Source organism: Martes martes (assembly GCF_963455335.1).
Source record: "Martes martes genome assembly, chromosome: 5".
Lineage (NCBI taxonomy): Eukaryota > Metazoa > Chordata > Mammalia > Carnivora > Mustelidae > Martes > Martes martes.
In genome coordinates, this window is record NC_137892.1 from 127,859,773 (window position 1) to 127,876,059 (window position 16,287).

The window sequence follows — 16,287 nt, forward strand, 5'->3', positions numbered from 1 at the left end:
GTCATACTATTTTTTACATTTTTAAATTTTTGTTATAATTTTCAAAATAAAGAATCTATTTTAAAAAAAGTTGGCCACTAGGGAACTAAGTATTTCTGCCCTCTACACTATACAGATAGATTTTCTGACTTTTTTATATGTACAAACAAAGGTGAAAACAGATGTTAAAGTCCAGTCTTTAAATGAAATCCAGATATGGATATCATATAAGATTCGATCCTTTTTGCAGTCCTAACTCCTTAGAGGACCACCAAAACTTCCCAATTCTCTTAAAGACCCAGGCCATTACTGAATGAACCTCAACCAGTGGAGATGATTAAAAGACATTTCTTAAAGAAAACCTGGTAGATCTAAACAAGGGTTGGTTTTATATAATGTAAGAGTAGTCACTGGCAGAACTCCTGAGTACACTCTCTCTGTTTCAAATATCTTCAGCAAATTGCCATTTACCCCCAAATACTAACATCCAATGAAAATAGAAGTAAAGCATTCTAACAAATTAAAAATACTATTTGTAACTGGCCCTGCCAAAAGAACAATTAAAAATATGCCTCAATGTGAAAAACTAATATACAAGAAGGATACTTAGTAATACCATTATGGAGTTTTATTTACATACAAAACTCAATAAACTATGTGTCCTACAGCTGGACCCTTTGTGAAACATGTAGGCAAAAACCATATAGGGTCATGGTATTTAGAGTGTATTTATGCAGAAGCAAAGCAGCCAGAATATTTCTTCAGTTAGTTTTCAAAGATGAATATTCATTCTTAAGTGGTTGCCTTTGGAAAATACACAGCTCCCTACTGGCTCAGAACTTGTAAAGAACACTTTGATTTACTTTGAATGTACAGTCACATTTAGCCAATTATTTAAGAGGGTGCATTCAGTACACCTCAACATGTGCACTCTTTGTGCATGCAAACTGGTGATCCTACAGGCAGGTAAATGTAAAATTACCCCATCTGTTTGTGGTTATTTTCTCTTGAGCCCCATGTAAGTAGAACCACATGCTTCTCTAACACTTATGAGTCCAATGCTGCATGTAAAATTTTAAATTTTTGAATATCCAACTCATTCTTTAGAATATCCATATTAACTATTTTAACCCCCTTAAAATACTGATCTTAGCAGGCAGGTGAAATGAGAGCATGGCTAATTAGCTCTTTAAAATCAGATGAGAGTCCAAAAGTTGAAGACACTTAACAGAAGGATCCTTAATAGTAGTCAAACTTTATTAGATTTCCTGTGATTTTGGTATTGTTTAGTTTTTGTTCAGAACCTTACTAGCTTTAAAGGCAAATCAGGAAGAAAATAGCAAGAGATAAAAGAGTTGAATGCAGTTGGGAAAAATATAGAAAAAAATGTTTTACTTTGTAATCGAAGGAGAGTTCTGTAGCTTCTCATAGAATGAAGTTCAACCAGAGTGGATTATGTGCTCTCCATGGACGTGTAGGAGGAAGAAAGGGACGTAAATTAGAGGGGATTTGGAGAAAGGAAGAAAGAGTGCATGAATGATGATGTTCTTACAACTCCTTTTAATCTTTGCACTGAAAATGTTTTCAAATACAGCAATATTGAATTTGACCTCTTAAAATCTGTTACTTGTGAGTTCAATAGCCCTAAACCAGGTACTGTAAAATTATGGACATACTAGGACATAAATACTGTTGAGTAGAAGTGGATGAATATTAATCTTTTTTTTAAAAAATGAGATTCCTAGAAACTGTAAACAAAGAACAAAGGGAAAAGATATTCACTAATATTATGTCTTAGTACCCAAGAACATGATGCAGCTGACTATAGCAATTTTTGTGACTGAATTTCCATCATTCAACCTTTGGAATAAGAGGAAAGATATGAAAGGTGGGGAGACTATATCATAGTAAAACTTGGTCCTAAACCTTAGGTAAGGTTAGCTAATCAATGTTTTTAAAAAGATGGCTTTAAATCTTGCCAAGGTAAATATTCAATCGACACTTCAAAGGGCTTGATTGTGAGTAGTTATTTTTGCAGTCTTTTAGTTTGATTTATTTTTTAGTCCACATACCTGGCTGTGTCTATTCCAAGGGCTGTCATAGTCTGCCGGCCACCTCTCTGGATTATTTTATTTGCTGCAACAAGTACCTCTTCCGTTGAGGAGTACTTATTGAGGTTGAACTCATGGGTTACATTTTCTCCATACTGTACAATTCCAACCTGAAATACCAAGCCACTGTGAGTTAGCCATCTAGCAATGTTCCATTATCAGTGTCCTTTATTTAAAGAGGTGGATCGGATATACATTTTTGTCTTTCAGTTTAAACATTCATCAGTTGACCTGCTCTCTGCTTTCATGGAGCTTCTAAACTAGACAGAGACAGAGAGTTTCAACCCATGATCGTTCCAATGCATGTTCAACTGTGGAGAGGGCTGTATTGGAAAAGCTGCTTAGTAAGTAGAACCTAAGGTCCTACTTCAGAAGAGGCTCAGGGAAAGCCTCTTAAAAGTGATATTCAAGTTAAGACTGAAAGGTGCAAGGAGGGTGGAAACCTATCCTGGATGGAGGCTGACTGGGAGGATGGGGTCCACACAAGGGGAATCTGTATGTCCAGAAGATGAGATGAGCAAAAAGCAGGGATATCCTGAGAACCAAAAGGAAGTCAGTAAGCCTGGACCAGGCTGTGAGGGCAAGTGAAACAAGATGAGTCTGGATGAGTAATAAGTGGGGTATGTATCTGGGGAGGGCACATATGTGCTTCAGGCTTTATCTAGCTCAGATGTAGTTTCATTTCTCTCATGCCAGCCCTTCTCACCACCATCCCGTTTCATGTTCTCTGTCTTCCCTTTCTGCCTTCCTCCTTTTACTCTGTCTTTTGCATAGACTGGATAATGTGGGCAGCTAACTGCAGAGCCACCATAGAGTAAAATGATACAGAGGGTAAAGTGTCCTCAGATTTGATTTCTCTTGCTCCATATTCCTCTCCTCTCCCCTAGAGATGCCCATTTTTCTTATTCTTTTTTAATACCTTTCTTTAAATGTTGATGTGAACCAATAGACTAATCTACAAAAGAATTGTGACCGAAGACAAGTTTTTGTTTAATTTTCTCTCCCCAAAATTCGAGATTCAGAGGATTCTATACCCAAAGGAATGTCTTAATGAAGAAATTCTGGGCACTACATTTCTTGGGTTGGGGAAGCCATTTGAGACAAGGCTGCCTTCTTTCCCAGGCAATTGTGTAGTTTGTCCATTGATAAAGTTGCCTCATGCTTGCTTCGGCCCCATCCTATTTCCAAGTCTGATCCTATTTCCAAGTGTCAAGGGGATCGACATCTACTTTCCAGTCTCTGCAGATGTCACTGTTGTCAGAAATCTTCAGGCTTAATTACATGTTTGATTAACAGATACATTTCCATAATCGTGTCTTCTTGAAAGCCATAAGTATACTCTGGCGTTTTCAGAAACCAGTAAGAGAACCTTCCGATTTAAAATAATTTTTATTATCTTCGAGCTACCTTCTAGAGTACATTAGACATCTTGGAGCAATTAAGGCCACCATACTTAAATAAGAGTAGTATCCTATATTTTTAATGCTTTTAAAAACCTTTTTTCCTAATTTATTCACATTATAGTAACAGAAATTAGTACCATATTTTATAAATGAGGAATTTAGGTTTAAAATACTCTTCATGGTGAAGGGGCAGAGAAGGGTCTAGTCTAGGATGAGAATTCCTTATCCCAGGGCTTTTTCCATCACTCAACCTCCTCTCTACCAAAACACACCTCCCTAAAGCCCTCGCATTCTCTGTCACCTCAATCTGCTAGTTTCTACTAAATGCTGCTACCTCCATCTGCAGTACCTCCAGGTGTACTAAATACTAAGTACTAAACACTGCAGTACCTCCATCTCAATTTCAAGTGTTCTTCTGTCTGGCCATTAACTTAAACTCATTTACATAGTATATCTAATTCATCAATTCCTTCACCACATCAAAACTTCTAATTAATTCAGAGATACTACTTTTTTTTTTTTTTAACTTAGCCTAGATTCCATGGTCCATCACCATAATCATTTACTTGCAGACTTTAACTCCTTTAACCTTTTTCCCCTCCATTAATTCACTTGGCTAGCTTCCAACTCTGGTTAATTCCAAATATCTCCTTTTCTTTGCATGCTTCTGTGACACTAAATGTTTCAACACAGAAATCACACAACTTGTAGACTGGTCTCACTTTAAAGTTATGGCCATGAATCTCTAATGTGGTTGCACATACCACTGCCCAACAGTCGTACTCCTTTGTACTAATGAATGCACTTTGCTCCATTTATTGAGTTCAATCGAATTCTAGTCCTAAGATTTAACTGTTCAGGAAAGAGAGAGTATCACACTGATACACGGGGAGGAGGTCACATGAAAAGAGGCAAACAGGCTGTTTTGTGCCATAATATTTGACATTTGGAACACATTTTCCATATCCTATAAAACCTTCTATGAATAATTGGATTACCTAGACACCAGGAATAGCAGAAAAATTTCAGCTCTTTGGTAAATCAGAAATCAGTGCTTTATATCTTCTCTTTCTCTTTCTCTACCTACTTAACATATATCTCAATTTTGTAAGTTTATTCTTTAGAGAACTTATAACTGCCAGTTGCCTCACCCTTTCTTTCACTTTGTTTCTAACAACTCCACCTGACTGTCTCTTCAAATGACTGACTGCCCTTGGACTGCTAGAGTTGCTTTGCCCCAGAGGCTCAAAGAACCAGAAGTGCCTGGAAATTTTCTCCCTCCTCTCCATAGGCAATGTCTGAATCCAGGCAGCAAAAGACTGGTCCCTTGACTCAACTTGGAGCTTCCCTTCTAGATCAGCCTGAGCTTGATTTCACCTGAAATCACACCCTTGGTGGTCCTCAGTTGCTACTGTTTTGCTCTGCAAAATCTCTTACCATTTTCTTTTAAAAGCACCCCCTTAGTAAATCACTGTCACTTGGCTCATTTTCTCAGGGTTTGTGTCTGGGAAACCAGATCTAAGGGAGGGAGAGGGAAGATATAAAACACCGATTTCTGACTTAACAAAAGGCTAAAATTTTTCTGTTATTCCTGGTGTCCAGATAATCCAATAGTTCATAGAAGGTTTTATAAGATATGTAAAGTATGTTGCAAATGTCAAATATTATGGCACAAACAGCCTTGTTTAATTTCCATATATTCTACCTCTTTTCATGTGATCTATTATCCCTGTTTCTGAATTTCTTCATTGGCCCAGGCCAGACCTCACTGCCTTGAACTTGGATTGTGGCAATCGTTGGTCTCTCCGTGCTCACTCTCCCTCCGATTCCATTTTCCTCAGCTCCTACATGTTCATGGAAGACTAAATATCTTGAAATTCTGCTTTTATCGCATAACTTCCTTATTCAAAAATCTCTAATAATTCTCCATGGCCTACTACACCAATACACTTGAAAGATACACTTTGAAATATACTTTGAAGGAGCATTTTTATTCTGCGTACGATAGAAAACAGATAAAACTTCAAGGTGCTCCTTGAAATACTACACCTGTAGGGTGAAATTCAGTTTTCTTTCCTTGACCTGCAGTCACTCAACAGCCTGACTGCACCTTCTTTGTTCTCCCTCAATTTTAGGATTCCCCAGTCCCAGGGGCTGTCCCTACCCTTTCTCATCCCTCTAACAAAACTAAATTTTTACTACCCATTCTGGAAGATCCAATTCAAGCTTCACCTTCTCTGCAAAACTTTCCCCACCTAGTCACCAATCTAGTTCATACTGATGTTGCTCTTCTCCAAGCCCTGAGGCAGACTTATCTGTTTTGCTCCTGTGAGTACAGCATTCTTCTCAACTGCTTTGTATGCGTGCTTTATCTCCCCAACTACATTGTATGTTCTAGAGGGGCAAAGAGGGGCAAAGAGCATGGACTATGTCATAGCTTTTGGTACTCTCTTATCCCACACCACTGCTTTGCTTTGCTTACAGTTGACCCGCATAAATTCTTACTTGATGACTGTAACATTTCACATAAGCAAGTAGAAAATTGAGATAGCAGGGAAATAATGATAAGCAGAAAAAGGGAGACAAAAATAAGTGTGGGAAATGAGAAAACTGGACAGTGGAAACTCAGATCTCGGAAATGACATAGTGTGGGACCCTGGCTGATACTGGGCTGCATATTTCCTTAGAAAACAGGCCGAATAAGGCCTGCTCTGTCTTCCCCATAAAAAGGGTGCCATTTATTGATTTTAATCCCAGGAAAATGGTAAAATCACACACAAAAATATAAGAAATGCTTTGCTGAGTATTGATGAGACTCAGTGAATAATAACGGTTTCTGTTCCAGCTTAGTGTATAATTTAAGGCAGGTAAAAACAGATTCATACTAGCACACTGTATATATGCACTGTATATATGCAACAGAATCAAATAAAGGTGATGATTAAATAGCAAGATAAAAAGTGAGCCAAGTGAGGAATACATTGTAAGGAGGCTGGAGGAGAGAAGTACAAGCATAGTTACTGTCTCACATTGAAAGGCCTCATGGAGGGAAGAAGACGTAGCCTCCTGAGTGACATACCCAGGTAAAAAACACACAATAGGTTATGAATGTAGAATGGGAGAAAGCAAAGCTGTCTGGAGCTTGGAAAATATGTCAAAAATGATGAGGAATTGAAATCATTCTAGGAATTGAGAAAAATAAAAAGAGCCAATAATCATCATATTCAACTTGAAGCAGCCGGTTGCTTCAGTTGTTGGAATGATACAAAAACCAGAGAGTAGAAGCTAAGTAGAACACTGTTGAGTATTGGAGATAGAAAGATTCTAAACATGTTTGCTGAATGAAAATAAGTAAGCAGGGATGGCAGCTAAAAGAAGCAAGAGGTTTGATGTAGAGAAAACGGAAGAACAGTAGCTTATGACATCAGTAAGAGTACGGGAAGATAGTAAAAACACTGATAAGGAGTGGGTGAATCACAAGTAGCACAGTTCCTTTTCAGAGACACCTGGAAGGGAAGCCTTTACTTCCTAGGGAGATACAGTTTGATCTTCCTGATTAAGTAAACAAAAGATACAAGTACATAATTATAGTCTAAGACCAAAGAGAACTAAGATTCAGGCTAGAGCATAAATCAGGCACAAAACTGGCTGAGGATTCTGTTACAGGAACCAGAGGTTTGTAACACTGACTCAAACCTTCCATTTAAACACGAGATTTATAATCCTCCTTCTGCTAAGCCACGGACTAATATTCCCTTACCCCTTTCCTAGGGAGTACTAGCATCCTTTTGTATGTTACTAGGTATGATTTTTAAGGAGTTCCATGGCCAAGAAATCTTGGAAAACAATGGGTAACACAAAGTTAATATGTATCTTTACAGCAAGACCCCCTTCTACATCCTCTCTGTCTCTCCTCCTTTATCTCTTTTGTCCGCCTTTCTTTCTCCCTCTGCTATTTATATTAACTTAAAAAAAAAAAAGCCACAAATTTCAAATGCAAAAGACCAAGGCTTTCCTCTTACTCCTGTCCCCAGTTGCTCTACTCTGACTCATAAGCAAATTCTTTTGAAAGTGCTCTCAGGGGGGCCCTGGGCGTCCCAGTCAGTTGGGTGATCGAATCTTGGTTTCAAGTGGGGTCCTGATCTCGAGGTTGTGAGACTGAGTCCTGCATTGGGCTCCACGCTTAGTGGGAGTCTGTTTGTGATTCTCTCTCTCCCTCTTCCCCTCCCCTCCTCTCTAAAATAATAAATAAATATTTAGAAAAAATGAAAGTGCTCTTAGAATCTTTAATATGAAAACATGAATTGTGAATCATGAATTGGAAGACCTGGTACATTTTATTGTTATTTAACAGAATATTCTTTGCGAGGAACATATTCAACACCTTAAGCAACACAGTTTGGAAAACATTTCTTTACAATACGGTTACCAACTTGTAAAGATCAATTAATTGTTCTGCCTCACTTACCTTTGTTATAGTCATGATACAATATCATGTACTGTAGTTACCCAAACATAAGATTTTATCTCATTTCTATGTTGGAAGTCTTTTGGGTTCAGGGACAAAGTTTTTATTCATTCATTCATTCATTCATTCATTTTTCAAACTGCCCATGACATCTAGCATAATATTCAATCAATAAGATACTTCATATATATCTGCTGAATTACAATGAATTAATTATCTAAGAGGCTTTGTTTCTTTTGGGGGGTCGAGAAGAAAGAGTAGGAAAGTGAATGTGAGAAATATAAAAGAAATCACTGAAAGGAGGGCCTTCTCATTTTTCTCTCATGAAACTTCAAGTTACAGCAGAATGACAAAGAAGTTTAAGAAAGAAAAGTGTACAAAATAGATATTAAGTGTATTAAGTCAAAGAGCTATGAAGGAATGGAATTATTTTCTCATTTAGAGTTATATTATTACTTTGTATTGTTAAGTCACTGTTATAACAGCAGTGCCTAAATTTTTATTTCTAGCACAAACTAAGTTTCTGGGCTTTCATTCAACAATTAACATTACCAACTTAATGGCTTCTTTGGGGAAATAATGATAGGGTAAAATAATGAAGTTTTCTCTGTAAGATGCACAATTGTTTAACATGAAAAGAGCTCAGGCTTTGTGTCTGACCAATTTTCTATTTCCTTTTACCAAACTATGGTACAAAAGCCCTGCCCTGTAATATGCTTCTAATGTAATTAAGTCAGAGTATGATGTGGTAATAATACAGATTGCAGTCCAAGTGAACCATCAGCACAGGCCATTTTGAGGCTACGTTAGCTGAAACCATGCTTAACCTCTTGTCACTATGGAGAGGGACATAAATGAGACTGGTTTCCAAGGAGATGAAATGAGTCCTCAGAAACATAAAATTGATAGATGATAGATATAAGTCCTAGGAAAAGGGTGTCTTTAGCTGCCCTCTTGGATGCTGCCACAATGAAACTCATCCAAATTAAAAAATGCAAAGATAGAGTAAAAGTAAGGTTCTGAGGAGACAGAAGACTGGCAGAAATCAGGATGAGAAGTGAATGGGGCTAGGGATGGAACATCTGCAAAGAAAAACCTGAAATCTAATGTAAAGGGGTGTTTGTGGGGACAGTCCCCACAAACAAGTACTTCTAGCTCAGTGACTTCATGAAATAGAGTGAGAGAAGGAGGTCATTACAACAGTGATTTTTAACACAAAGAGAAAAATCCCAGCAATGACATTTTCCCAACCCAAATGATTTATCTCCTATGTGTTTGGCAACACCTAACACTCTAAATTGTATGCCATAAATAAAAGCATTAAGGCACCATGCTGTCAAAGTGGAATTCATAGTCTGCCAGGAGAGACAGACACATGAAGCAAAGAGTAGTGCTACCAACTGATGAGAGCAGTAAGTGAAGGGTGAGCACAGGGTACAGGAACATGGGAGGAGAAAGAATTGTTTATGAGAAGCAGGGGTAGAAAGTGACAGAGCAAGTGACATCGGAACTGAGTCTATGAAGTTTACCTAGTACCTAGGGCCTGGGGTGGAGAAGGGCTCTTTGGACAGAGGGACTCATGTGGACACGGGTGATGTGTTCAGGGAAGGCCAGAAGAGGGGGTGCCGCAGAGCAAGAAGGGAGGCAACAAGGCACCAGGGAGGCAGGGGGCAGTGGCAATGACTGGTGCCAGGTGACAGATGCCATATAATCCATGGGAGGGCTTGGATACTATTCAGCAGGCAGAGATAGATTTTTTTTATTCAGGGAAATGCTATGATCTGAACTTTACCTTGGAAAGGCAACGCAGGTGACTTTATGCACGGAAGTAGGGGAAAATGTAGACTGGGTGGTTAGTGATCAAGAAGATTGACCTCCTTCACAGCACCACTGTCAGAAACTAGAGCCTGATTGACAAGGATATGGTTGCAAGGCGCAGTTAGGCTTCTTTTCAGACTTCAAAACAATGAATCAGACCTCATATTTAAGGCTTCTAGGGAAATGGCCATAAAATGTACAGTAAAAAGAAAGATAAATAATATTCCTAAAATTTAATTAAGTTCTCTCTTTCATTTTGCCTGGTTTAATGTTATGCTACACTCTTGATAGCAACAATATAGACATTGTTCCATTAGTATATTTCACTTTTATATCAAGTCTCACAATTTACTGGTTTTATTTAGGGTAATGCACTCGTATTTGGCATATTTATATCATTCTCATTTATTATTAAAAGCAATGTTATGTTTAGGTATTGAGGATCAATAAGGCCTCCATAATGTTTACACCATCATATCTTTTATGGCAAGCTCAGAGTGTTTCAGGTTTGTTTTTATAGGTGGTTTTTTAAAAGGCAATTTTATAGCCTTTACTCTGTCTTGGGTAAAAAACTGGTTTACAAAATTTCCTTCAGTATGTTTCAAAAGTCTTAATGGGGCCACACAGAAACATGGAAGAAATTTTGAGTAACTATTTGGAGTTGATTTTTTTGTCATCATGTTGCAATTTCCTAATGTATACTAATTGTCATATGGACATTTTATTTTTTTAAGTTTTTAAATTTTAATTCCACTTAGTTAATATACAGTGTTATATTAGTTTCGGGTGTACACTATGGTGTGATTCAACATTTCCACACATTATTCTGTGCTCATCACAAGTGCACTCCTTAATGTAAGCTTTTTTTATTTGTTTTCCATCCTTCTCCCTTCCTTCCTTTGTTTTTTTCATTGTGTTGACAACTACTTTCACATCTTTGCAACTACTTTTCAATACATGCAGTTACTAAGTGACAAATCTATGACTGCAGAGAATAGGCTATTATATTTCATCTTTACATCTTGTACTAAGTGCATGACTATACTCAATATAATAAACAAGGACTCATGAGGTATAGTCAGAATGTAAATTTTAAAATATCTGTTTAACAAAAAGACCTATATAATTTGACCCTTAAGCAACACAGGTTTGAACAGTGTGGGTCCACGGATACATGCTTTTTTTTTTTTTTTTGTAAATACAATATAGTACTGTAAATGTGTTTTCTCTTCCTTATGATTTTTTAAATTTTTTTTAATTTATTTATTTGTTAGAGAGAGAACGAGCGAGCACAGGCAGACAGAGTGGTAGGCAGAGGCAGAGGGAGAAGCAGGCTCCCCGCCGAGCAAGGAGCCCGATGTGGGACTCGATCCCAGGACGCTGGGATCATGACCTGAGCCGAAGGCAGCCGCTTAACCGACTGAGCCACCCAGGCGTCCCTCTTCCTTATGATTTTTTAATAACATTTTCTTTTCTCTACCTTATTTTATTGTAAGAATATAGTATATAATATGTATAACATATACACTATGTGTTCATCCATTACTTGTGTTATTGGTAGGGCTTCCAATACTATGGACTAATAATACAGCTTCCAATAATATGGACTATTAATAGTTAAGTTCTCAGGCAATCAAAAGTTATATGCAGATTTTTAACAACGCAGGGAGTCAGTGCCCCTAACCTTCACATTGTTCTAGGGTCCACTGTATTTTAATTTAGGTTGTACCACATGAAATTGTTATATTTCTAGGTTAAAAAAAAAGATCAAATAACAACAATTTCATATAGTTCAACCTAAATTAAAACAAACTCAAGAAGATAAAATATCGAAGTTGATTTGTAGTTAATTTTTCTCTGCTCCCTTTACTTACCTACTTACTTATAGTGGGTGAGAAGCATGTAGGTGGCAAAGGGGCACAACTGGCTGTTTCTTTGTTTCTTTACTCACCTTCCCTTAGATCGTTAGCTGCAGTTTCTGACCTCTCCAGGAACAAGGGTGGGGAGATGAATAAAGGATACAGGAATTCTTACTTGACTGGTGCTATCCTGAGATGGATCAGATGCTATAAGGTGTTAACAGCCTTCATGTGGGTTCTCTGCAGATTTCCCTTTACTTACATCCTTGTCTGAGTGAATACATTTCACTACTGCAGTCCCTAGACATCAGGGATGTCCTCTGCTCTTTTTTTTGCAGAAGGCTCTGCTCACCTCCAGAAGAGTCTATGAACAGGACCTAGCACGATTCCACGATGACTCATAAACACACACTTCTTTGTACTCACGGATCCTGGACCTGCAGGCCAATTCGACTGCAGCTACCTCTCATCTGATTGCCTGTCAGGAGCTGGTTGGCTGCTATCTCACCCCTTAGGTATTTCAGGCAGGGGTCAGGCACTAGTCAATGGTGTGTCCCAACTTTAGTGGACACACTGGGCTCATTGCATGATCCCACTGAAGCCTTTCTCACTAGGCTCTTTTTAGAGAGAAATCTTCACAAATCCCCTCAACTCTCTTCTTAATTCTTTTATACCCTTGAGGTGGATGAGGAGTCTAAGAATTCACCATCTAGCTCTTAGTTTTCTATCTGTAGCCTCTCTCACAATTTATTTTTATATCTTCCCATTTCAGGAATGAAGGCAGGGAGGATAAGTAATTGATCTCTGCCGTTTCCAACCTGGGCAGGTTCATCCCTCCTTAGGCAATCTGGTGGTCCCCCTGCTCTTGGCAGGTTGCCTTATTGATGATGAACTTAGTGCGCACACTCAATTGGCATAGCACGCTACAGTCCAGAGCTCCTTGGCCCAAGCAATCCTCCTGCCTCAGCCTCTCAAGTAGCTGGGACTACAGGTGCACGCCACCATACCCTGCGGTGGAGGCTAAGTACTTGGGAGGAAAAATTCCAGAAGCGAATTCTGCCAATCTTAAAGCAGAACTGGGTTTTTAAAATTGAAACAAATAAAAACAAAAACAAAACACAAAACAACCCAAACTTAATTAAATTATGTTATAATGAGTCAGGGGAAAAAATGGTTGTTTAAAATAAGTTGTGTTTTTGGAGAGAATTATTATAAGACCACATGAAAGATAACCATACTTCTCAGTACACATTTCTTTGAAGAGGAAGTATTATTCCAAAATTTCTACAAACAAATTTCTTTTCTGAATCCACTGAAGGAAGGTCAAACTTTAAAGGGAGTTTAAATATGTTACACTCAAAACCCTATTAAATACAGATTAGCAAATCGATGGCTTAGCAAATATGTTCTTTTCAATCTATTTCATTTAGATAATTACTTACAAATCATCAATACAACTGAAGCCAAAATAGAAAAAGATTAGAAAATACTGAAGTATAAACATTAAAGTAGTATAAGGTATAAGGTAAAGTATAAGGTAATATCCTTAAAATAATATTATAATGCCAGTTACAGAAAAAGTGTCTCATTAAATGTCAACCTATAAGAGAAAAATTTTTAAAAGCATTAATTATGATATATACATTTATTCAACAGAGTCTCATTAAGGGCCCACTATATCACAGCAAAGTACTGGCTGGTCACTAAAAAGGATTAAAAGATGATATAAAGTCTGTATCTAGAGAGGCACCAGACGCACATACACATCAATATGTAATAATGCATTAGTCTCGTATTTTTCAAACTTTACCATGTTTAAGAATCATGTAGCTTGCTTACTTAAAACGCAGGCTCCTAGTCCCACCCTGAGAGACTCTGATTCTAAAAATGTGGGGTATAGCCCAAGCACCTCAGGGATTTGGAAAAAGAAATTCTATGAGCCACTTTTGGAGAAACACCGCATTGTACAGAAGCCCTATGAGGACAGTGGCGGTGTCTGTCTTATTTTCCACGATTATCCAAGCTCTAGCACAGAGCCTGGTACACTGGAAACCCTCAGGAAAAACATTCGAGTAAATGAATGAAGGAGTATGGCTAAACTCCACAATGAATTACACAAGCAAAATGTGACATAAAAATTCAGCCATTTAAGAAGCTCGTTTCTCCTTGGGAAGAAGGTTTCCTTGGTGACATTGGCAGATATCACAAACGACTCAGTGTACAGGATTGCAATCTGAAATACCCACTCTGTGGAATGGGGTCCCAGAACTGAGTAAATGTGACCAGACTCTTCTGTCTTGGAGTATGATCATTTTCCTCCCATTCGCTGGTAGCGTCTGAACCCTTAAGGGCTGGCCCCTATGCCTCTGAATAGAGTGATTGTTCCCCCTAACAAAGACATAGGACTCTATAGAGCCCACCCCAGCAGGCTAGAATTCCACTGGTGGCTGGCAGAACAGCTCCTCTATTAGGACTTTCACTATAGAAATATAAAATTAATTACAGTCTTAGTGGAACAGAAACATCAAAATTGCAGCAGAATGGCTTGGCAGGTAAGCAACTGATTGTTACCTATTTCTTTACAAAACTGAGTCATTGGCACAGATCCCCACTGAGGCAGTGATTATTTTTCTAAGAGAGTCTTGTAGATTTCCTTCTTGAAGTTGTGGAGCAACTTCAAACATGTCACCGCTGCACTAATGTCCACAAATAGCTACAGATAAATAATTTTTTATGGTGAAACAGATAGATGGATTTAAAAGAAAATAAAATTTCCAGATGACTAAAAATTACTAGAAATTAAAAACTATTCCAAGGGGCACCTGGGTGGCTCAGTGGGTTAAAGCCTCTGCTTTCGGCTCAGGTCATGATCCTGGGGTCCCGGGATTGAGCCCCACGTCAGGCTCTCTGCTCAGCAGGGAGCCTGCTTCCAGCTCTCTCTCTATCTGCCTGCCTCTCTGCTTACTTGTGATCTCTGCCTGTCAAATAAATAAATAAAAATCTTAAAAAAAAAAAACACTATTCCAAGACTACTCTTAGATTTGGAAAAAAAGGACTGGATAAGGAAGCAAATGGGGTGGGCAAAACAGGTGGAAGGGAAGAAAGTACATCATGGGGAAGGTAGTGAGAGAGGACAGAGCTGTGGTCCAGCCACCTCATGGCAGGTGTGTCAGGTCAGGGATGACTGTGCCATGGGGCTGGCCGTGGAAGGACAGGGACAGTCATGATGAAATGAAAAGAACTAGAGACCTAACATTTAGGACTAGCTCTGAAACTTCTCCAGAAGCAGAGGTCTCAGCGAGGACAGAGAGCTTGACTGCAGTTGGGAAGCTATGGTTTCTGATGGGTCATCAATAAGCAGGAAACCATAAACAAGTTACTTAGCCTCTCCCACCCCCTCCATAAATTGAGATTTGGGGCTAAATGACCTCTACAATTCTGCCCAGCTTCAATTTTATGGCTCTATGAAATCTTATTGACCAAGGAGAGAAAGGATAAGGGAAGAGAGGAAAGAAGGAAGAGAGAGGTCCTCAGAAGGGGGAAAAAAATTGGACCAGACGGAGGAGCAAGTCACAATTCTGGAGTGGTCTTTTAAAGGACACAGGCTGCCTTATGCCATGTAGCAAGAAGAGATATAATATCCTCTCCAAACCTCTGGTAATTCACTTGGGAAGATTAATTGCAAATGAGAAACTTGCATCCCGGAAAATTACATTTTGTGATGTATAAAAGTACATTAAAAAAAATAATTTTATACTGATTTCAAGATGTTCTTTATTGTACAGTAGGATATACAAAGGCTTGCCCTTCACCTAGCTCTTACATATTCAGCCTCTAATTTCACTTTGAGGTCTGCATCAAATTTGCAATCTTCAACTACCTCCTTTTGGGAAAATTCATTACATATATATGTGTATATATATTTATATTTATAAGTATACATATACAGAAACATATACAAGCATATCATATATATATACACACATACACACATATCTGTGTATCTGTCCTGCACTATGTGTGGAACATTAATGCAATCAGACCACGTTTTCAGTGCCTCAGAAATTTCTCCAAAAGTAGAGCTCTCAGAGACAAAAGGAAAGACATTGGTCTGCATGTGCAGTGCTAAAGGGTCCTGTGCTCTCCTGCAGTCTCCAAACCATGCAACAACCATTTTGACTCTGACTCCTATGCTAATTTCTGCTCTCAAGGCACTGACTTCACTCTGACATTTAATTTGCCTGTTATCCACTGTCATCTTCATATTTTAAGGCCATAAATGTTTAATTAACATTAGATTAGTTAAACCCAAACTCAGTGTCTAAAGTGGGAGAGTCACACAAGAACTTTCATTTCATTTAAAGGCAATAAAGGGGATGTGTTTAGAAACAGATACTCATGAGGAGAAATAAAAAAAAGGCAAACCAACTATTCAATTTAACTGTACCTAAAACATGGTTTTTTGCTTAAGAAAAGACATTATTAAATATCAGAATAAATGGACCTTAAGTGATATCTTGTGGTCACTTACGAATTTACTTATATGAGAAAGGAGATTGTAATATAATGTGTTCTTTGGGATGTTAGATTAGTTTCCACAAATTCTGAAACCTTTTTTTGATACTACCAAAGGTGGTTACATTATATAA

At 38.2% G+C, this 16,287-nt stretch overlaps 1 protein-coding gene across 1 annotated transcript in view; it reads right to left on the reverse strand.

Annotated features, from left to right (window-relative positions):
• Positions 1-16,287, reverse strand: part of ITGA1 (integrin subunit alpha 1) — a 159,456-nt gene that overhangs the window by 70,742 nt on the left and 72,427 nt on the right. The window contains exon 7 of the mRNA XM_080805080.1: positions 2,052-2,200. Within this exon, the coding sequence (XP_080661206.1) occupies positions 2,052-2,200 (149 nt within the window). The remainder of the gene's footprint in view (positions 1-2,051; positions 2,201-16,287) is intronic.